This window comes from Narcine bancroftii, chromosome 2 (genome assembly GCF_036971445.1).
Source record: "Narcine bancroftii isolate sNarBan1 chromosome 2, sNarBan1.hap1, whole genome shotgun sequence".
In the NCBI taxonomy this organism is placed as follows: Eukaryota; Metazoa; Chordata; class Chondrichthyes; order Torpediniformes; family Narcinidae; genus Narcine; species Narcine bancroftii.
The window spans coordinates 285,247,215-285,272,175 of record NC_091470.1 but is presented as its reverse complement, the minus strand read 5'-3'; the positions used below and the strand labels follow the sequence as shown (position 1 = coordinate 285,272,175).

General features: G+C 50.7%; 1 protein-coding gene across 1 annotated transcript in view; it reads left to right on the top strand.

Annotated features, from left to right (window-relative positions):
- Positions 1–11,117: 11,117 nt before the first annotated feature.
- Positions 11,118–24,961, top strand: part of pi15b (peptidase inhibitor 15b) — a 43,100-nt gene continuing 29,256 nt past the window's right edge. The window contains exons 1-2 of the mRNA XM_069921179.1: positions 11,118–11,246; positions 11,482–11,774. Coding sequence (XP_069777280.1) covers positions 11,505–11,774 — 270 coding nt within the window. The 5' untranslated portion in view covers positions 11,118–11,246; positions 11,482–11,504. The remainder of the gene's footprint in view (positions 11,247–11,481; positions 11,775–24,961) is intronic.

Genomic DNA, 24,961 nt, shown 5'->3' with positions numbered 1-24,961 from the left:
ACAACTCCACCAGCTCCCCCCTCCCACTCTCCGCACATAACCCTCCAACCCCCTCATATCCGTGGACACACCCAACCTTCTCTTAAATGACAGAAAGGACTCTGCTGCAACTATCTCCTCTGGAAGATCATTCCATTCTGGTAGGATCAAATTGGCCTGTTACAGTGCTGTGTGTCTAAACTACATGTTCAGTTCTATTACATGACAACAAACAAATTTTGAATTTTTAATCCTGAATTTGGCTATGTTTGGCACATATCACCCTAAATTTGTCTTAACCATGCATCTAACCAAATGTTTTTTTTAGACATTGTAATTGTATCTGTCTCTGCCATCTCCTCTGGCAGCTTGTTTCCCATATATATCACCCTCTGTGTCAAAAACCTGTCAGATCTTAACATAACATGACAAGAAGCTCCAGGTTCAGTTTCCTATACCAGTATTCTCATTAAGGCTCATATTCGAGGTTAGACTGGAAAAATACTGATTTTCATTCAGTTTGATCCCAATTGCTTGACACCAAACTACTGTACACCAAAGGCACTACTGGGATCATACCTTTGACTTCTGTTGATAGCTTTGATTAAAAATTAAAACTTCTTGTACTTCAACTCTCAAAGCAAGAGTGAAAATCACATGATTTAATAAAATTACAAAATCTGACTCCTTCTGTCTTTGTAAACCAGTAGTTCAAATGATTTATTCAAGTGGATTACTGTCTAAAATTAAAATATCTGATTAAATGGATAAATGGACCATGGTCAAAGGATCCATACAGGCTGCCGGCTGCTGGGAACTTGTGGTCAAAGGGCTCACACAGGCTGGGGACTGCTGGAGACTGGCTCAGTGGGAACCAGGGATTTGAGAGGGTGCTGTGGCAAGAAAGACTCCTGAAGGGCCTTGGGTGCTGAAGGCTTCCTGATCATATCAGAGGTTTGGATCTGGAGTTCAGGCTGCCAATGGTTTGAATTGGAGTCTCTGTGGCCACAGAGGCTGTGGGAGTGCCGTGCTGGAGGTGAATCCATGGACCCTCAGTGTCTCTGGAGGGATACTCTTCTGCTTGTCTTTCTTCTACAGTTTGGCATGCTGAGCAATGCTCATAGTGACTCTGTTTGCCTCATGGCAGACAAAAGTTAAAGTATATCATGCATATTACATTTTCAATAATACCATAGATCTATAAGACATTGGAACTGAAATAGGCTATTCAGCCCATCGAGTCTCCCCTGTCATTTAATCATGAGCTGTTCCATTTTTACACTCAGCCCCACTGTCCGGCTTTCTCCCCATAAACTCTGATGTCTCAGCTAATCAAGAACCAACCAATCTCTGCCTTAAATATACCCAATATATTGATATGTGAAAGTAAAAGGAACCTTTGAATCAGGCCCTGACACAGCCAAATTGGCCAGGCGGATTGATATTTAGACTGAAATGGATGATCGTGGGTGGCATTTGCAGACTTAGCATGGAAAGAATAAAAATTTATTTTCCAGAATATTATTCACTCTTGTTCAATTGAAAGACCACTGAGCCTTCACATCATCTTCAAAATATCATTAACCTGCACCAATTTTCAAATCTCACATTAGTCATTCCATTAACCACTGTAGAGTTTTGCCAATTCCCTGCCACATTTTCAGGAAATGTTATGTTTCAGACTCCTGGCCATTATAAACATTGTTGAACTTGAGACTGTCCAAATTTGTTTCATTTGGGAAGCCCAGAGTTGTCAGAGAGCAGTATTTCATCTCACAATGGTAGGCTGATTGTAATCTAGATAAAAGAAATAAAATGGCTGTATGAAAGAGTCACTGCAATAATCAACCTCCCTTACCTTATTTTTCTGATGGGGTTTACAGCAATCTTCCAAAAAGAGTTGGTGTTTGGTGTTAAAAAGAAGAAACAAGTGTCTCCAGAACCAATTCCCCAAATCCATTATAAAAACATAGAATAAGTTAATGGAAGTCATATGGAGCTTTTTTTTGTTATAGATCAGTGTAAATTCATGTGCTGTGGTGGGCTACACAATATTCTGCTGCTGGGTTGGATCTCACTGTTACTGCGTCCACAAAGTGTGATTGATATTAAGGAAGGAGAGCCTCAAGTCGCAGGAGCAGGATTGGGACATTTAACCACGAGAGGTTGTTTAAATATTTCATTAAATCATGGATCTTCATCCTTTCTATTTGCACTGAGACGGAATGCTTTAGTACTTTTGCTTAAGAATGTTTAATTGACCCAGCCTCAACCATTTTTCTGGAGCATGAGAGATTCAGATTTCCACTAACCTTTGCATGAAAAAGTGATTTCCAACATCACTTCTGAATGGACAAGCACCATTTTTAATATTTTGGTTATCGTAATTAAATCAGAGAATCACGAGCGCATTGCGAGTACTCTCAATATGGCTCCATTTCTTTGAGCTTGCTCCTGAGTGCAAATGATTTAGATGACACAATTAATGGCTTTGGAGCCAAGATTGTGAATGATACGAAGATAGGCGGGTTGTTTTGAGGAAGCAAAGAGTCTGCAGAGGGACTTGGACAGGTTGGGAGAATGGGAAAGAAGTGGAAAATGGAATAGTGCAGGGATGGGCAACCTTTTCCCAGGTGTATTGGTGGTTGAATGGCAGGCCACACTAAATTAATTAAACTAAATTATGTTTTCAATTGTCTCTGCTTGAATGTACAAGGTATGAACATAATTGCCGATAATTTATCAAAAAGCAAACTACATGAAAAGTTCAAGCAACGAGATCAACCATCTTCCTTCCCAAAAACTATGGTGATGGATTTCAGGTCAGGCTTTTCCCAGGCAAATTCAAATCTGGAAATGCACCAAAAATCACGAGTTAGTCATTAAAATGACACAATTAAAAAAAAAAGTCAAAAAGAGAAAAATGACTCACAATGAAAACAAAATAAAACTAACGTCAAAACAGATAGCAGCTCAATCAGTGGGAAACTTGATTTTGTTTTTGTTTGAAAGCATTTTGATATTGGGTGACATAGTTGTTGATGTCAATAGCAAGACATCATCGAAATGGGCATTAGTCGCATTTGTTCTCAAGTGGTTCTTGGTGTACTTCATTTTTGAGAACAGTTGCTCACGCATGTATGTACTGTCAAATAGACTCTGACCTAACACAATGTGAATTTGACGGGACGAGAATGTGAAGTGACATGAATTTGACTTGATGTGGCACGAATTTGACTTGATGTGACATGAATTTCATGTGATGTGAATTTATCACAACGTGACTGACATGATGCGATTCTGACTTGATGTAGCGTGACTGACTCAATGCAATGCGACTCTTACGTGACACAACTCTGACACAATGCAGTTCTGACTCGACACTGCACAAATTTGAATCAATGCGATGTGAATTTGACTTATTTGCACTACTTGTATTGACAGGCCGGGTGCACATGGTACTTTTCCATTGGGTTGTGTGTTGTGTGCTAGATAAATTTGGATCATGGGTTGGATATAGCCCATGGGCCGTAAGTTGCCTACCCCGGGATAGAGTATAGGGTAGTATGTGATCATGCACTTTGGTAGAAGGAATAAAGGCGTGGACAATTTTCTAAATAGGGAAGAGAATTCAGGAAAGTGGAGATCCAAATGGACTTGAGAGTTCTAGTGTAGGATTCCCTGAAGGTTAACATACAGGTTGAGTTGGTAGTAAGGACGGCAATGTTAGCATTCAGTTTGAGGAGACTCGAAAATAAATGATATAATACAAAGGCATTGGTCAGACCATATTAGGATTATTGTGAGCAATTTTTGGCCCCCTATCTATGGAAGGATGTGCTGTCATTGGAGAGGAGGTTTGCAAAAATGAACCTGGGGATAAGAGGGTTAATGTATGAGGACCATTTTAAGGGTCTAGCCTGTAGTCTGCAGTTTAGAAGGAGGAGGGGAATCTCCAAATATTAAATGGTGGGATAGAATGGATATGGAGACAATCTTTGCAGTCATGAGAGAGCTTAGGAGAGTACAGCTTCAGAATAAAAAGATGACCGGTTTGAACAGAGGTAAGGAGAAATTTATTCTGCCAGAGGGTGGTGAATCTATGGAATTTATTGCCAGAGACAGCTATAGGGGCCAGCTTATTGGGTATATTCAAAGGAGCAGTTAATTGGTTCATGATTAGTAAGGGTGTCAAAGGTAATGGGAAGAAGGCAGAAAAAGAAAAGATATATCAGTCATGATTTGAATGGCAGGGAAAAGCTGACAGGCTGATTTGTTTAATTTTGGTCTTCCTAACAGTCAATCAGAATCAAACTAACATTTGGTAAGCAACCTATGAGTGACCATCCTTCCCTCTTCTACTTTTAAGGACAATAATGCATTTAAGGAGGTCCATTTCTTTCTCGTTATTCAAGTAGAGATGCTCAGAATGAGCTTAACCATTAATTTGCACTGCACCATCACTGAATCCTTGAGAAGGAGCCCCAGAACCACATTTGAGTGTGCTGAGCAAATAAAGTGTTGACAAAGGGAAAAAAAAACACTAAACCTAATGTTTGAACTGACTTTTTTCCCATTCAGGTGAACATAATGGATGTTAGAGTGGCACAGGGGTGCAGCCAGTAAAGCTACTGCCTCATGGTGCCAGAGCCTGGATTCAACATCAAATGCTGCTCGTGTAGAAACCAGGGTTTCGTTCAGGTTCTCCGACATCTTCCCACATCTCAAAGACATAGGAACATAAGAAATAGGAGAATGAGTAGGCCCATCGAGCCTGCTCCACCATTCAATAAGGTCATGGCTGATCTTGAGTCCACCCACCTGCCTTTACCCCATAACCCATAATTCTTTTTTTTATATAAAAATCTATCTAACTGAACCTTAAATATGTTTAATGAAGTAGCCTCAACTGCTTCCCTGGGCAGAAATTTCCACAGATTCACTACTCTCGGAAAAACTAGTTTTCCTCATCTCCGTCTTAAATCTACTCCCCTGAATCTTGAGGTTATGTTCCTTAGTTCTGGTCTCACCTACCAGTGAAAACAATTTTCCTATCTCTATCTTATCCATCCCTTTCATAATTTTATATGTTTCTATAAGGTCTCCTCTCATTCTTCTGAATTCAAGTGAGTATAATCCCAGATGATCTAGTCTCTCCTTGTAGGTCAACCCACCTCATCTCCGGGATCACCTGGTGAACCTCCTCCTGCAGATTGGTAGGTTACATAGCTGCTGCACATTGTTCCCAGTGTGTCAATTGGTGGTTGTGGGGGGTGGGGGGGGGGGTGTGGGCGGTGGTGAGAAGGAAGGGAGAATGAAAATGAGATGAATGTGAGATTGGTGCAGGTGGGTGGTTGCTGGTTGGTGCAGGTTTAAGAACCTGTTTCCATGCTGTATCTCTTTATGACTTCATATGATGACACAGCCCTCATACAGGCTCATTAATGATAAATATTATTGCACCCATGCAAACATAAGAGATATTGGTAGCTTAGTACTTGCAGTCCATATTTCCTCCCTGCTTATCCAAATGTCCCAAACCTACCTTTGTTTGTATTTGGAAGGTTGAAACGTTTAAAACTGCTCAAAATGATAGAGTTAGAAATCGGTAAAATTTCAGCATCGGAGGAGTTATGCACCTGTAATGGAGCAGAATCCATAAGCCTCATAGATGTTATGCTGAGAAATACTTATAATTGTAGACAATCAAAATCCAGGCCATTAATTAATTTTAAATGATTTCTCAATGGTTATCATGGCAGTTCCGATGTAGTTTATGTTTAACCTTAGAAGTGTGGGGTGATGCATTATGGGAAGTCAATTGAGGGTAGAATGGGGGGTTGGTGGTAAGTATTCAGGCACCAAATAATGGTTAATGAACCTGGGTTTTAAATCGATAAATCCCTGAAAGTGTTAATACAGGTAGATATTTTTGTGAAAAAGGCTGGCATGTTTTCCTTCTTAGGTCAGAGCTTAGAATCTAGAAGTTGGGATTTTTATCTTACAAAATATTAGCTGGACCACACCAGGAATATTGTGGGCAGTCTGGCCATTGCACCACAAGAAGGATGTATTTATACTAGGAAGAGTGCAGAGATTCCACAGGATGTGACCTAGATTGGAGGTTGTTGGTTATGGGGAGTGATTGGATAGACAGGGTTTGTCTTTGCTGGAATGACAGAGGCTGAGCAATGACCTAACACAGGTACACAACCATTAGAGGCATTAATAGGGATAACAAAAGCAGAAGTTTTGTGATTTAGACATCAATTTATTTAGATTTATTTATCATTTCCCTGTGTACTGAGATACAGAAAATATATCTTTCTATTTCACATCATTCAAAAGCGAACAAAGGGCCTTTGATGCCATCTTGCAAAAAAAGAGAAAAAAAAGAAAAAAGAAGCAAGTGCCATTTCAAAGACAGTTACTGTCCAAGCATTCCCACTGCCACCTCCTCCAGTGTTATTGCCTCAGGTGCTCCCGTAACCACTGAGACTACCACCATAGCCACAGCTGCCTCCTCCTCTTGTTCTCATAAATTATCACGTGGTGGGTGGGGAGGCCTGCAGATGTCATGACTGAACTCCATATCCAGCTGACTGTTCTTCATTGCACCTCCTTGACCCCTGGTCTTCGTTCCTTGAAGCCAATGGAGGCTGGCAGTGTCTAAGGCCTTATTGGAGGCCTTTGGCCAATGAGTCCCTGCTAAAGTCCACCTTGTCCCACCACCCTCGCTCCACTGTGGTTCATACTACATTGTGGCAGGGCTGACAGAAATGGGTACCAGCACCAATGATCCTTTGATGACTTCTCCTCTGACCTCCAAGATGAGCTCTTCATGAGCTACCTTCCTCCAAGAGAGGAAGGGGTTTTAAAGAGATATTTGGAAGAAACTTTTTTTATAATGGCTGATTTCTGTAACTCAAGGCTAGAGGAGACAGTGTATTTAAGAGATATTTGAACAGGCACATGAATAGGCAGAACATAAAAAGATACAGATCTAATATGGCAAAATATGTTTAGTGTAGCCAAATGGCCTGTTTCTATTCTTTGATTAAAATGAGCTTGAAATATGGTGAATGTTCCTCAATAATGAAAACAAAATGTAACAGCATATTCTATTCAACCACCGAAAATCAATGACTTTGATAAAATATTTCCTCTTAGTCAAGAAATCTGGGGTTGATTGAACCATTCCATTGGAGAGCTCAGATATATTTCAGAATGAGATCACTTCCTTGTCTTAACCATGAAAAATGAGCAAGACTCACACATGGCAACTTGCTCTTTCTCAATGCCTTCAATACCCTCCATTGAAATTATACCAGGTAATCAGTTGCTGGACATGTTGAAATTTTATTATGTTTTCCTTTTATTGTATGAATGCTTTTATCGCTCTCAAAGAGTCAGCTCTGGATTAGTATAATTCCATGGGGAAGTGTCAGTCAAACGGAAAGCTTGGCCCTCAGTGCCCTTCATATTTTTCCCAGAATAATGAAGAATAGAGAATCCAAATGCATTCTACTTGAAGACCTGAACCTTAGTTTTAAGCAATTACATTTCTGTTAAATTATTGGTTCTATTTCTCAGGCGATCTCTCAGGTTACGAATGACTTCATTTTGCTCTGGCTTTATGGATTCTGAGATGGCTAATAAGCCACGTAGGAGGCCAGGAATCACTGTTACCCTGTAGACCATGAGATGGATGGAAAGTTGAGGTTTTGAGTTTTAAATAGTCTTTTTCTCAAATAAACAAAGCCTGTGCTAGTGCATTGAAGTTGTGGTAAATTAATCACTGATGCCTGAATCTGTCTCTCAAGATGTGGGAAGTGCTCCACATTTTCCAGGGCCATACAGTGAAATGTCACTGTTGGACACAAAATGATGGAGTGGGAGTAGGATGGTATAGGATTATTCTTCTGCGTAATTGCTAGGGCAGTCATCAGTGGGAGTGTCAATACTACTTGCAGCCTCTGAGTCTGTAGAAATGCAACTGGCATTTGCACACTGCAGATCGACTTTAAAGTCTGAGTCACCTTGAATCTGGATTGCAGTTGCAAAAGTTTGACTATAATTCTGAACATGAGGTCCACCGCTACAGGTGAGATGCAACGTTGCAGCAAAAATGATTGAAAAATTGTTGAAATGACAATGTAGGGACAGCTGCAATCTTTAAAATGAGAAACTATACAACTTAAAAATATCATTCCAAAAGTGGAGAAAAAAAATTGAGATCACTGACTGGGGAGACACTTTTGATCATTGTACAAGTAAACTTCCAGGAATGATATGAGAATTATGGAGGAAAATTATTCTCAGAAAGTAGATTTTTCATTTGAGGTACATGGGAAATGCTTTGCAAGAATGCAGTGCTAGCACTCTAGACATGGAGTGGGCATTTTGAATTAAACTCCACCTCAGGGCTTGAGAGCAGTATATAACAATATTTCAGTGTAGTCTGTGGGAAGGTCTTATTGGCCTTACAGCCACCTGACAAATCTTGAATGGAAGCAAGTTGCCTTTCAGGATTGCCCAACAGGATAGAGGGGAAGATAGCAGAGAAGGAGTGCTACACTGTGGGGAGTGTTAATATCAGTCTGCAGTATTGAAAAAGAATCCCGATTCCCATCTCACTCAGGATTTAAATAAAAAAGAGAAATAGCAGTTTGTTATGATACTGAGCAACACTAGTAACTTTTCATCTTTTACACAGGGATGAAGAATGATTTTCTTCCATTCGGTGTTTTTTGGGTTCTGGATGCTGATATAACTGTAGAGACTTGGCTGAGGAATAGTTTGTGAGTTATGCTTCTTTTGCCTTTTTTTTCCTTTTTAAAATATTTTTATTGATTTTAATAAAGAACATACAAACAAGAAAGGTACAATTTAATAAGATAGTTACAGAAACTAAATAAGATATTCCATATATCACTAACCTGTAACCTTAGAAGATACTGTGATTGACTGGTACCGACTGGATGTGCCTCCTGAGACTGATCCTACCCATAGTCTCTTGCATGCCACCCTTTTACTTACTCTGATCAGTCAAGGAGGTGGATGGTTGTTGATCGTGTTCTGGTCTTTAGATATTAAAAGGCTGATTGTTTTGCCACTCAGCCTTTTGTGATTTATTGATGGTACATCAAGGCGTAAATTGTAAATCAAGACAATTCATAGTCTAAATAGTACATACTTTTTTTGGAAAAAAAAAATAAAAACTATGAAAGAAGAAAATAGTAGAGAGAAACTCAAATCCTGTACCTAACCACATTGCCTGATGCTCTATATGACTAGTATTAAAAGAAAAGTGGAAAAAATTATAAGGAACATGGAAAAGATACATGCCAAACAATTTAATTACATTGGAGTAAAATTATAAAGTAAGATAGTGAGTCATAAATGACCCCCATAACTTCTGGAATCTGATATCTGAATTATTAATTAAAGAACAAATCTGTTCCATGTTCAAACAGGCCAGGATGTCATGCCAACTGCTTGTGATCAGTGGTTATGAGATATCATGTCCTGTTTGAACATGGAACAGATTCGTTCTTCAATTAATAATTCAGTTATCAGATTCCAGAAGTTATACTGTATTGTATGGACTGTTTTCTGTGCTGTAGAATTCTATGGTATATTTATATTTTGCTCAGGGTTCTCTGTCAATGTTCTCACATTTGTAGTGTATATATGGAGATACTATCCTCCTAGGCAGTTCTTAAAGAGGCATGTAATCAACTTTATTATTTCTACAGTTGATGTTCCTCACAGTGGTGCAATGAATCGAGCTGGCTATCTCACAATCCAGCGACCTGGCTTCTGCCCTGAACTCTGGCCCTGTCTGCGTGCAGTTTGCACAGGCTCCCTGTGACCTGCCTCTGGATGCTTCGATTTCCTCTCGAATCTCAAAGATGTGGGCAGGTAGACTATTGGCCATTGCTGTCATGTGTGAGTTATAGGATCTGGGGTGGGGAAGGAGATGAGAGAAATGTGAAAATGATTATGGGAAAGTCAGAACAAACTTGATGGGCCAAAGGAAGGGTTTCAGACTGAATCATTCTTGTAGAATGGACTCTGGAAGGTATAGGGATTGAAAGGTATGTGAAGTGAAAGGGGTTGCCCTGGGCAGAAGAATGCCCCTTCGTTCAAAATGATCTGTGCGCCAAAACGGTTTCTTTTGCAGTTGAGAAAGAATGGGCTTCGTGATTTCTTGTCCTGTGTGGGGGCGCAGCTTTTGCCAGCGAGCCACGATCATGAAAAGAACTTCTCAATCAGGTTTCGTGCGTCACTTTGCGCTTAGTATCCATTTGATCTACAGCGTGAAATACGAGTCGTCTGGCTCGTTGGCAAAAAAAGTAAAACTCGTGAACCACAGTTCATGAAATAAATATTTCTTGAAATAATATTTGAAGGTTCGGCGCGCTTTAATGGGACTCCCGTTCATGATGTGAAGGGCAGCTTCACAGGGTGTGGGTCAGGTGCGAGCCACTTTCCACCCGACGCTTCAAATCCTTGCATAACGTTACTGCCACTTGTTTGGAAGTCGGTGCAGAATGATGTTTTGTATTTCACTGGAGCTGAACGGTGGTCGGCTGTGAATTCGAGATTGCTTGGCCCATAATCCAGTAAAAGCTCGACTGAAGACAAAGATCCAGCAGTAACAGTTGTCAACATTGAAAGCAGGTGGAGGAAGAGCTGGTCTCGTTTTGTCGCACCATTGACTGGATGAATTCAAAGCCCGTGTTCATTAGGTGGAATTGCACCATTATTGGCTTCCAACACTTAAATAAAACACGTTTCAAGCCATCATTTTAGACTAGTTCCGAAACATTGGGCTCTCTCCTCGTGTTCTGCGTTGCGGAATATAAAACCGTGCGGCAGGAGAAGACGATTCCTTCTTTGTCCGGACACCACGTCCTGTGTTCGCCTTCCCCTGCCAGGTCTCCAAATCACACGCACATGTGGCTTGGAAAACTCCGCCAGGAAATTCTGGCAGCGCCAATTAAATCAGTGGGTGTCCAACTGATAATCTCCTGACTCAAGGGCTGTGAAGAGTTAAAGATACACCATCATCGAGGAGAAGGAGTTTGCCTTCCTGAGAGGCTTTACCCCATATAAAAGCACAATAACGGTCCGCTCGGATCGGCAGAAATCCCTCTCCCTTATTGCCATTCCCTCCCCGCGTCCCCAAGCCAAATTCCTCCCGGGCGGACTTCGAAACTTGGGAGGGCTCGAAGCAGATCCATTTTATCTCTGGGCAGCAGGTGAGCGTGGTTTATCACTGCACGAAATGTATTTAAACTATAACCTGAGCGCAGGACTCCGCTCGCAGCCAGAAAGTGCAAATTCATCCGATTGAGTTTGCACCAATCTGAATGTTTCTGTAATGCATGGACTGGTGTGGGTTCCTCGAAAGGAATGCATCGAGCTTTTTTGGGCAATGTTGATTCCCCTCCCTGCACGTCTTGTTCTTTATTCACTGTAACCTCTGATTTGCAGTGCTCTGCTCTCCCGACGCCACCATGAGGTCCTGCTCCATGCTCAGTTTAATCAGGTTACTGTGCACCCTGCAGGGAACAAGTGCATTCATTTCAGGAAATGTCAGCGACACGCTTCTTGCATCAAACATCACCGAGAAAGAATTCTTTGGGAGAAAATATCCGGCGCCCGAGAATGTCCCCAAAACCAGACGGAGGAGATACATCTCCCAGAATGACATCTCGGTTATTCTCGATTACCATAATAAAGTCCGAGGGAATGTCATCCCACCTGCTGCCAACATGGAGTATATGGTGAGTTCACCCCCCCACCCCAGCGCTGCTCTGCGTGTTCACCAATCACTAAATCATGGGCGTGGTAGAGTTTCCGCGGAGGGAAAAGAACAGCGGATTCCTAAAGCTCGGAATAGTTGTTGTCCCCCCCCCTCCCTGCTGGAGAGGGAACCAGGTCGAAAAATCTGGACTTCTTCAAACTTTTGGGCGGTTGATTTAAAAATCCAAGCAATGCTCAAAACGGACATTAGAGGAAACCAAAGGAAAAAGCAATGTTTGTCCAGGAATTCAGTCCCCTTTTAGTGAATTTTACAATGAAGGAATTAAAACCCATTCTTCCAAACAATCCAGTCTTTTTCCACTCGCTCGCTGTCATCTAGCAACATGGCGAGTTTGTTACAGTATTTAAGGGATCTATGTTTCGGTGCCTGTAAGGTGTCCACAAAACTATTTAATCGTTGATCGACCTGCGGAGTAGAAGCCCCAATCAATCAAAACAGTAAGGAAAATTGGAATATGCAATCAGGTTAAAAAGAAACCCTGTTGTCATGAATAGCCTCCTTTTTTTAAGCCAACAAATGTTGAGATTTCGAGTAGTTCCTGGTTTTCTGCAGCGAATATGTATTTTCCTTATAATTATTTTTGAAAGTTATGGCAACAAATGAGCTATTTGTTTTCAAGTTCATATGGCAAACGCAACCCTGTTAAACAATGTTTTCTGTCTGACGTTGTGATTTGGCTCTCTCTTTAAATAATAGTTTCTGTTTCTGAAGACATTGTTGCTTTATAACCCATCAATTACAGCAAATATTGGACCTTGTTTCAATTCCTCCAGGACAAAGCTGCCTCATGTTCAGCAGAGGTGGGCAGCGTATTGACAATTTAGGCATAATGAATTCTTTAAAAATGTTCAAATCCACACCGGTGGATGCATTTTCTGAATGGATTGCTGAAATGTCAATCTTGTACCTAGCCAACAAAATCTTGAAATCTCCAAGTGTATTTTACTGTTCCTTATTTCAAGTGAAAATATGGAAAGCAAAGGATCAACGTTAACAATGATCTTTTATTTCCTTGCTGGAAGAATGGTTATCGATGACATCACTGTGGAGGAAGAGGAGGTTCCTGGAAGAATGTTTGAATGTGCATATCTTCAACTAGAATCCTTTGGGCTTTATTATGCATTGGTTAATTTTGTAAGATCTGGTTGCCTACTTTGGGTTAAAAATAATTTATTTTACAAAATATTTTGAAAAGGTGTTGTTCTATTCTGTATTGTTTCCACCCACTAAAGCAGAATTTAATTTTCTGAACCCATTTTGCATTGGAATCTTTGAGCAATCTAAACTCACTTCAGTGGCTTTCAAACTTTTTCTTTCCACTCACATGCCACCTTGAGTAATCCCTTAATGCAATACTTCATTGTAATCTTGATGAGAGAGGTGATGGTATTCAATGTCCTATCTAATTCTCAGATTTTTCAGAATTTTTGTCTGACTTATTGGACAAGATGAACTCTTCTGTAACAAACATTTGATAGACCAATTGTCATCAATTTGCACCGCAAACTCTGTTCTCAAACCATCAGCTTCATTCAACATTCAATGTACCATCTAATTCTGTCTGTACACACTCGTGTATTAATTCTACTATATTTCTAATACTGAATTCATATACCACACATTTCCATGGTGCATGTGGCACTGTTATTGCAACTGCAAATTAGCTTCTTGACCAGGCAGCAGCTTACATGCAAGTCTTCTGCGTATCGTCGCTAGTTTTGTATATTTATTTGAGTGGAAGAAGTTTGTATAAGCTGTGTTTTTCATAAGTGTAAAGAAGAGATATTTAAGAAAGTTGAATGTGGAAACAGCACAGTGACTGTAAGGATTTCATGTTAGGAAAGAAAGGCCAGAGATTTGAAAACAACATAACTGCTGATTCTAGAAATCTGAAATAAAAGCGAAATGTGCTACACTCAGGGGTTGAGACAGAATCTGTGGCAGGAAAAACAGACTTACTGCTTCAGCTTGAAGACCCTTGCTCTGATTCATCCCCGCCAATGCTGCTTGACTTCCTGAATGTTTCCTGCATTTTCTGTTTTTATTAGACTGATAAGGTTCTTTCCTATCTCATTTACATGTGTGTTTCCAGAGCAAGACTCCTGTGCCAGAGGCCAGATTGCTAGGGCATCACAGCTATGTAGCATTTCTCTAAAGAATATGACCCTTTCACAGGAAGACAGCAAGGCCTTCTGGAAGAGATGGGAATTAGGAGGTTCAGCAGTGGATGACAGGCTTACTGCATGGAATGATGGAGCTCAAAACCAACTTCTTCTGAAGTCCTGTAGTATTAGTTTTGACTCTGTGCCCTTTGCATTCACAACATACACCCATGGGAAATACCATCGCCTTCTTCAGACTTTGTATAAAGTGGCCTTGTTAGTGTGAAATGTACTACTGTCAGAGGGTATGTCTGAGGTGGGGGTGATAGTGAATGAGTAACTATTTGGAAAATCTATTGAATCCAGAGATTTTTCTTTTTTTTTAAAAAAAGCAAAATTTAGAACTCTTCAAAGCTGTTGAACTTTTCACTTCTGCCTGGTTCAAGTAACTGGGAGAGTGCATTGAGTTGTTTTATGAGTCTATTGACCAAGGTGCAAGTAACAATAAAAAAAAATTGCTAGGAAGAACACCATTAAATGAATGGACGCTAATCGCTTTGAATTGGCCAGATGGAATACAAACCTCGTTAGAACGCGATTTCTTAATCCGCAGAATCGCTTATAGCGTGTGTGTCTGTGGACCCCAAACATTGATTTTTGGGATGCCAGGCTAACAGCCACAAACTCAAAAATGGACTCCTGTGACTCATTTACAAGATGTGTATGTTAATATGTGGAGTTTAAAGGTCTTATTATAGGGTTTGAGTGACAGTATTCTGTTTTCCTGCTTCCTGAATCGTGACAGATGTGCATCTGTTCCGCAACTCGGCTGTAACACGGTATGAAAGCTTAGACTCCAACTACTGCATTCTAATGAGGTTTTACTGTAACTGTGAAATTGCATAGAGCAGAATTTTGGCAAAATAAGTAGTATAATAGGTTCCTTGAACTTCTGTAGGCACAATGAAGGACTATGAAGAGCTAGTCTATATTTGTCTCTCTGGTATAGTCTTTCTTGGTTTCTGTTTTAGAATTCTCAACCCTGCCTCCTTAGTTTAAGATTATTGAAATCAACATAGTGGAATGTGTCTTTTTTCTTTCTTTGGCTTGGCTTCGCGGACGAAGATTTATGGAGGGGGTAAAAAGTCCACGACAGCTGCAGGCACGTTTGTGGCTGACCAGTCCGATGCGGGACAGGCAGACACGATTGCAGCGGTTGCAAGGGAAAATTGGTTGGTTGGGGTTGGGTGTTGGGTTTTTCCTCCTTTGCCTTTTGTCAGTGAGGTGGGCTCTGCGGTCTTCTTCAAAGGAGGCTGCTGCCCGCCAAACTGTGAGGCGCCAAGATGCACGGTTTGAGGCGTTATCAGCCCACTGGCGGTGGTCAATGTGGCAGGCACCAAGAGATTTCTTTAGGCAGTCCTTGTACCTTTTCTTTGGTGCACCTCTGTCACGGTGGCCAGTGGAGAGCTCGCCATATAATACGATCTTGGGAAGGCGATGGTCCTCCATTCTGGAGACGTGACCCATCCAGCGCAGCTGGATCTTCAGCAGCGTGGACTCGATGCTGTCGACCTCTGCCATCTCGAGTACCTCGACGTTAGGGGTGTGAGCGCTCCAATGGATGTTGAGGATGGAGCGGAGACAACGCTGGTGGAAGCGTTCTAGGAGCCGTAGGTGGTGCCGGTAGAGGACCCATGATTCGGAGCCGAACAGGAGTGTGGGTATGACAACGGCTCTGTATACGCTTATCTTTGTGAGGTTGCCCATTCAGAGCCAGCTCTTCAGCGCTTGACGTCCTGCTTTGCGGAAACTGCCAAAATGTTTGGCCTGGAAGTCAGCCTGAAGAAAACTGAGGTCCTCCATCAGCCAGCTCCCCACCATGACTACCAGCCCCCCCACATCTCCATCGGGCACACAAAACTCAAAACGGTCAACCAGTTTACCTATCTCGGCTGCACCATTTCATCAGATGCAAGGATCGACAATGAGATAGACAACAGACTCGCCAAGGCAAATAGCGCCTTTGGAAGACTACACAAAAGAGTCTGGAAAAACAACCAGTGGAATGTGTAATGCACGTCAAAAGAACCAAAGACTTATTGAACCAAACCAAGGCTTTTATTAACTAATAGACTGGAGCATATCACAAGTAGGTCGACCAGTCCAGAATGACCTGGTCTGGCTAGGAGCAATCCTTTAAGATCTGCCTGTAGATGTGGCTACACTCTCAGACAATCACAGTCATCCTACACTACCATCTGTACATATGTACATGTACACATTGGTGATAGAATCTGTACTATCACAGGATGTCTTGGAAACAAGCTTGAATTATTTGAGCATTTCCCTTGAATTCTATGATGGTAATCAAAAATTGTTCTGATTCATCTCAGTTAGCACCAGCATTTTGTACTAAGCCCAATTTTCATCCTTTCTCGCCAACCCAATGTGCTGAAAATGAGAGACAGAGTATGTTAGAGACATAAGCTTATTCAATTAGTACAAGTGTTCATTTGTCTGAATAATGTTTCTCAGAGGAAAAACTGCTTTATGGCCCAGTTTTAGCTGGGCTAATGCAACTTCTAAAGCTGTGGGCATCTATGATACTGATTTTTGCCTTGCATGCATATTCAAAAAGTTATGGAGGCCCTTTTTTCTAGAAGGGTCAATATTTAAGAAGTATGCAAATTCTTCTTTTGGTTTTAACTCTCTGGGAGCAATGGTTTTTCAAATCCTATTCCAGACCCTATTAGTCTCTGAAATGTGGCGAGCATTGTCTGACCCCTCATGCCCAAATAATAACTTGGTGTTGACACCTGACTATCAAAATTCCAGCATTACACTTGAATATAAATATCAGGTTTTACTAAAAACACAGAAATGCTGGAGGAACTCAGCAGGCCTTGCATGACCGTCGGAGGTAATAATTTGTAATCAATGTTTCAGGTCTGAGCCCTTCTTCAAGGTATGAGTTAAAAGTAGCAGGAGCTTGAATTAAAAGGCTGGGGAGAAGGAAAGAAAGAGCAGGGGGAGGAGCGACCAACAGAAAGAAGGTGATAGATAATTGGATGGATAGGAGAAAGGAGAGGAAAGGTGAGAGTTGATTGGGGGGAAGCAATGGCTCTATGAATGCAGAACTGGAGGAAGGGAGACAGAAGGCTCTTTTATAGTTAAAATTAGTGATTTGTAAAGACAGGTTTCCTCTCCCTTTAAGATGCTTCGCTTACTTGCATAAAAGGTTCAAAGGTGGATTGGCAGGTCCAACGCAATCCAGGTTCCCTCCACCAAGGGTGGTAGTGTCACAGGTAGTGCGAAGTTGCTCCACCTCCTGTGTAAAAAGGATTGCCACTGAAAGTGGCTCCAAACAGAAAGGTAAGATGATTGACGTTGCGCTGACAGCCCTGTCACCCCACTGTGTTGTCACGGAGTGGCAGGTGGAACTGTCAGGCCCTGCTCCCTCACACTGCCTGTTCCTGACAGGGCTGTCGGGCAGTGGGTCGATGGGACTGTCAGGATGGAGAGGGATGGTGGGATTGATGCAAGGTTGATGGGGGAGATGGGGCAAGAGGAAAGGAGAATGGAAGACAGACAGACAGGGAGACAGACAGACAGGGAGACAGACAGACAGGGAGACGGACGGACAGGGAGACGGACGGACAGGGAGACGGACGGACAGGGAGACGGACGGACAGGGAGACGGACGGACAGGGAGACGGACGGACAGGGAGACGGACGGACAGGGAGACGGACGGACAGGGAGACGGACGGACAGGGAGACGGACGGACAGGGAGACGGACGGACAGGGAGACGGACGGACAGGGAGACGGACGGACAGGGAGACGGACGGACAGGGAGACGGACGGACAGGGAGACGGACGGACGGACAGGGAGACGGACGGACGGACAGGGAGACGGACGGACGGACAGGGAGACGGACGGACGGACAGGGAGACGGACGGACGGACAGGGAGACGGACGGACGGACAGGGAGACGGACGGACGGACAGGGAGACGGACGGACGGACAGGGAGACGGACGGACGGACAGGGAGACGGACGGACGGACAGGGAGACGGACGGACGGACAGGGAGACGGACGGACGGACAGGGAGACGGACGGACGGACAGGGAGACGGACGGACGGACAGGGAGACGGACGGACGGACAGGGAGACGGACGGACGGACAGGGAGACGGACGGACGGACAGGGAGACGGACGGACGGACAGGGAGACGGACGGACGGACGGACGGACGGGGAGACGGACGGACAGGGAGACGGACGGACAGGGAGACGGCCGGACGGACAGGGAGACGGCCGGACGGACAGGGAGACGGCCGGACGGACAGGGAGACGGCCGGACGGACAGGGAGACGGCCGGACGGACAGGGAGACGGACGGACGGACAGGGAGACGGACGGACGGACAGGGAGACGGACGGACAGGGAGACGGACGGACAGGGAGACGGACGGACAGGGAGACGGACGGACGGACAGGGAGACGGACGGACGGACGGGGAGACGGACGGACGGAGAGACGGACGGACGGGGAGACGGACGGACGGACGGGGAGACGGACGGACGGACGGGGAGACGGACGGACGGACGGACGGACAGGGAGACGGACGGACGGACGGACGGACAGGGAGACGGACGGACGGACGGACGGACAGGGAGACGGACGGACGGACAGGGAGACGGACGGACGGACGGACGGACAGGGAGACGGACGGACGGACGGACGGACAGGGAGACGGACGGACGGACAGGGGGACGGACAGGGAGACGGACGGACGGACAGGGAGACGGACGGACGCCGGACGGACAGGGAGACGGACGGACGGACGGACGGACAGGGAGACGGACGGACGGACGGACGGACAGGGAGACGGACGGACGGACAGGGAGACGGACGGACGGACAGGGAGACGGACGGACGGACAGGGAGACGGACGGACGGACAGGGAGACGGACGGACGGACAGGGAGACGGACGGACGGACGGGGAGACGGACGGACGGACGGGGAGACGGACGGACGGACGGACGGGGAGACGGACGGACGGACGGACGGGGAGACGGACGGACGGACGGACGGGGAGACGGACGGACGGACGGACGGGGAGACGGACGGACGGACGGACGGGGAGACGGACGGACGGGGAGACGGACGGACGGGGAGACGGACGGACGGGGAGACGGACGGACGGGGAGACGGACGGACGGGGAGACGGACGGACGGGGAGACGGACGGACGGGGAGACGGACGGACGGGGCGACGGACGGACGGGGAGACGGACGGACGGGGCGACGGACGGACGGGGAGACGGACGGACGGACGGACGGGGAGACGGACGGACGGACGGACGGGGAGACGGACGGACGGACGGACGGGGAGACGGACGGACGGACGGACGGGGAGACGGACGGACGGGGAGACGGACGGACGGACGGACGGACGGACGGACGGACGGGGAGACGGACGGACGGACGGACGGGGAGACGGACGGACGGACGGACGGGGAGACGGACGGACGGACGGACGGGGAGACGGACGGACGGACGGACGGGGAGACGGACGGACGGACGGACGGGGAGACGGACGGACGGACGGACGGGGAGACGGACGGACGGGGAGACGGACGGACGGACGGACGGGGAGACGGACGGACGGACGGACGGGGAGACGGACGGACGGACGGACGGGGAGACGGACGGACGGACGGACGGGGAGACGGACGGACGGACGGGGAGACGGACGGACGGACGGGGAGACGGACGGACGGACGGGGAGACGGACGGACGGACGGGGAGACGGACGGACGGACGGACGGACGGGGAGACGGACGGACGGACGGACGGACGGGGAGACGGACGGACGGACGGACGGACGGGGAGACGGACGGACGGACGGACGGACGGGGAGACGGACGGACGGACGGACGGGGAGACGGGGAGACGGACGGACGGACGGGGAGACGGACGGACGGACGGGGAGACGGACGGACGGACGGACGGACGGGGAGACGGACGGACGGACGGACGGGGAGACGGACGGACGGACGGACGGGGAGACGGACGGACGGACGGACGGGGAGACGGACGGACGGACGGACGGGGAGACGGACGGACGGACGGACGGGGAGACGGACGGACGGACGGACGGGGAGACGGACGGACGGACGGACGGGGAGACGGACGGACGGACGGACGGGGAGACGGACGGACGGACGGACGGGGAGACGGACGGACGGACGGACGGGGAGACGGACGGACGGACGGACGGGGAGACGGACGGACGGACGGACGGGGAGACGGACGGACGGACGGACGGGGAGACGGACGGACGGACGGACGGGGAGACGGACGGACGGACGGACGGGGAGACGGACGGACGGACGGACGGGGAGACGGACGGACGGACGGACGGGGAGACGGACGGACGGACGGACGGGGAGACGGACGGACGGACGGACGGGGAGACGGACGGACGGACGGACGGGGAGACGGACGGACGGGGAGACGGACGGACGGACGGACGGGGAGACGGACGGACGGGGAGACGGACGGACGGACGGACGGGGAGACGGACGGACGGACGGACGGGGAGACGGACGGACGGACGGACGGGGAGACGGACGGACGGACGGACGGGGAGACGGACGGACGGACGGACGGGGAGACGGACGGACGGACGGGGAGACGACGGACGGACGGGGAGACGGACGGACGGACGGGGAGACGGACGGACGGACGGGGAGACGGACGGACGGACGGGGAGACGGACGGACGGACGGGGAGACGGACGGACGGACGGGGAGACGGACGGACGGACGGACGGGGAGACGGACGGACGGACGGGGAGACGGACGGACGGACGGGGAGACGGACGGACGGACGGGGAGACGGACGGACGGACGGGGAGACGGACGGACGGACGGGGAGACGGACGGACGGACGGGGAGACGGACGGACGGACGGACGGACAGGGAGACGGACGGACGGACAGGGAGACGGATGGTCAGGGAGACGGACGGACGGTCAGGGAGACGGACGGACGGTCAGGGAGACGGACGGACGGACAGGGAGACGGACGGACGGACGGTCAGGGAGACGGACGGACGGACGGTCAGGGAGACGGACGGACGGACGGTCAGGGAGACGGACGGACGGACGGACGGACGGGGAGACGGACGGGGAGACGGACGGACGGGGAGACGGACGGACGGGGAGACGGACGGACGGGGAGACGGACGGACGGGGAGACGGACGGACGGGGAGACGGACGGACGGGGAGACGGACGGACGGGGAGACGGACGGACGGGGAGACGGACGGACGGGGAGACGGACGGACGGGGAGACGGACGGACGGACGGACGGGGAGACGGACGGACGGACGGACGGGGAGACGGACGGACGGACGGACGGACGGAGAGACGGACGGACGGACGGACGGACGGACAGGGGGACGGACGGACGGACGGACAGGGGGACGGACGGACGGACGGACAGGGGGACGGACGGACGGACGGACAGGGGGACGGACGGACGGACGGACAGGGAGACGGACGGACGGACGGACAGGGGGACGGACGGACGGACAGGGGGACGGACGGACGGACAGGGAGACGGACGGACGGACAGGGAGACGGACGGACGGACAGGGAGACGGACAGGGAGACGGACGGACGGACAGGGAGACGGACGGACGGACGGACGGACGGACAGGGAGACGGACGGACGGACGGACAGGGAGACGGACGGACGGACGGACAGGGAGACGGACGGACGGACAGGGAGACGGACGGACGGACGGACGGACGGACAGGGAGACGGACGGACGGACAGGGGGACGGACGGACAGGGGGACGGACGGACAGGGGGACGGACGGACGGACGGGGAGACGGACGGGGAGACGGACGGACGGACGGGGAGACGGACGGACGGACGGGGAGACGGACGGACGGACGGGGAGACGGACGGACGGACGGGGAGACGGACGGACGGACGGGGAGACGGACGGACGGACGGGGAGACGGACGGACGGACGGGGAGACGGACGGACGGACGGGGAGACGGACGGACGGACGGGGAGACGGACGGACGGACGGGGAGACGGACGGACGGACGGGGAGACGGACGGACGGACGGGGAGACGGACGGACGGACGGGGAGACGGACGGACGGACGGGGAGACGGACGGACGGACGGGGAGACGGACGGACGGACGGACGGGGAGACGGACGGACGGACGGACGGACGGGGAGACGGACGGACGGACGGACGGACGGACGGGGAGACGGACGGACGGACGGACGGACGGGGAGACGGACGGACGGACGGACGGACGGACGGGGAGACGGACGGACGGACGGACGGACGGGGAGACGGACGGACGGACGGACGGACGGACGGGGAGACGGACGGACGGACGGACGGACGGACGGGGAGACGGACGGACGGACGGACGGACGGGGAGACGGACGGACGGACGGACGGACGGGGAGACGGACGGACGGACGGACGGACGGACGGGGAGACGGACGGACGGACGGGGAGACGGACGGACGGGGAGACGGACGGACGGGGAGACGGACGGACGGGGAGACGGACGGACGGGGAGACGGACGGACGGGGAGACGGACGGACGGGGAGACGGACGGACGGGGAGACGGACGGACGGGGAGACGGACGGACGGGGAGACGGACGGACGGGGAGACGGACGGACGGACGGACGGACGGACGGGGAGACGGACGGACGGACGGGGAGACGGACGGACGGACGGACGGGGAGACGGACGGACGGACGGACGGGGAGACGGACGGACGGACGGACGGGGAGACGGACGGACGGACGGACGGGGAGACGGACGGACGGACGGACGGGGAGACGGACGGACGGACGGACGGGGAGACGGACGGACGGACGGACGGGGAGACGGACGGACGGACGGACGGGGAGACGGACGGACGGACGGACGGGGAGACGGACGGACGGACGGACGGGGAGACGGACGGACGGACGGACGGGGAGACGGACGGACGGACGGACGGGGAGACGGACGGACGGACGGACGGGGAGACGGACGGACGGACGGACGGGGAGACGGACGGACGGACGGACGGGGAGACGGACGGGGAGACGGACGGACGGACGGACGGGGAGACGGACGGACGGACGGACGGGGAGACGGACGGACGGACGGACGGGGAGACGGACGGACGGACGGACGGGGAGACGGACGGACGGACGGACGGGGAGACGGACGGACGGACGGACGGGGAGACGGACGGACGGACGGACGGGGAGACGGACGGACGGACGGACGGGGAGACGGACGGACGGACGGACGGGGAGACGGACGGACGGACGGACGGGGAGACGGACGGACGGACGGACGGGGAGACGGACGGACGGACGGACGGGGAGACGGACGGACGGACGGACGGGGAGACGGACGGACGGGGAGACGGACGGACGGACGGACGGGGAGACGGACGGACGGACGGACGGGGAGACGGACGGACGGACGGACGGGGAGACGGACGGACGGACGGACGGGGAGACGGACGGACGGACGGACGGGGAGACGGACGGACGGACGGACGGGGAGACGGACGGACGGACGGACGGGGAGACGGACGGACGGACGGACGGACGGGGAGACGGACGGACGGACGGACGGACGGGGAGACGGACGGACGGACGGACGGGGAGACGGACGGACGGACGGACGGGGAGACGGACGGTCGGACGGACGGGGAGACGGACGGACGGACGGACGGGGAGACGGACGGACGGACGGGGAGACGGACGGACGGACGGGGAGACGGACGGACGGACGGGGAGACGGACGGACGGACGGGGAGACGGACGGACGGACGGACCGACGGACGGACGGACCGACGGACAGGGAGACGGACCGACGGACAGGGAGACGGACGGACGGACGGACAGGGAGACGGACGGACGGACAGGGAGACGGACAGACGGACGGACGGGGAGACGGACGGACGGACGGACGGACGGGGAGACGGACGGACGGACGGACGGACGGGGAGACGGACGGACGGACAGGGAGACGGACGGACGGACAGGGAGACGGACGGACGGACGGACGGACGGACGGACGGACGGACGGACGGACAGGGGGACGGACGGACGGACGGACGGACAGGGGGACGGACGGACGGACGGACGGACAGGGAGACGGACGGACGGACGGACAGGGAGACGGACGGCGGACGGACGGACAGGGAGACGGACGGACGGACGGACGGACAGGGAGACGGACGGACGGACAGGGAGACGGACGGACGGACAGGGAGACGGACGGACGGACAGGGAGACGGACGGACGGACAGGGAGACGGACGGACGGACAGGGAGACGGACGGACGGACGGACGGACGGACGGACAGGGAGACGGACGGACGGACGGACGGACAGGGAGTCGGACGGACGGACGGACGGACAGGGAGTCGGACGGACGGACGGACGGACGGACAGGGAGACGGACGGACGGACGGACGGACGGACAGGGAGACGGACGGACGGACGGACGGACGGACGGACAGGGAGACGGACGGACGGACGGACGGACGGACAGGGAGACGGACGGACGGACAGGGAGACGGACGGACGGACAGGGAGACGGACGGACGGACAGGGAGACGGACGGACGGACAGGGAGACGGACGGACGGACAGGGAGACGGACGGACGGGGGGAGGGGGAGGGAGACGGGGGGAGGGGGAGGGGGATGGGGTGGTGGGGCGACGGAGCTGTCGTGCAGCAGGGTGGTGGCAGGGCTATCACAAGGCGGCCGCTGCTATGTTACGCATCCCACCCCATTTGCCCTGGGAAGCTGCTCTGGCCTTCATAAAAGAATGGTGTAATTCGCCTTTACAGTCCTCAGCAAAAACGGTAAATCGTTGAAATTGAAACATGAGCAGGTGATAATACAGCATTTGTGCATTAAAAACCCCTAGTTGGAAAGGGGAAAGAGAGCGCTAAGGATTTTACTAAGCCATGTGGGTCAAGCA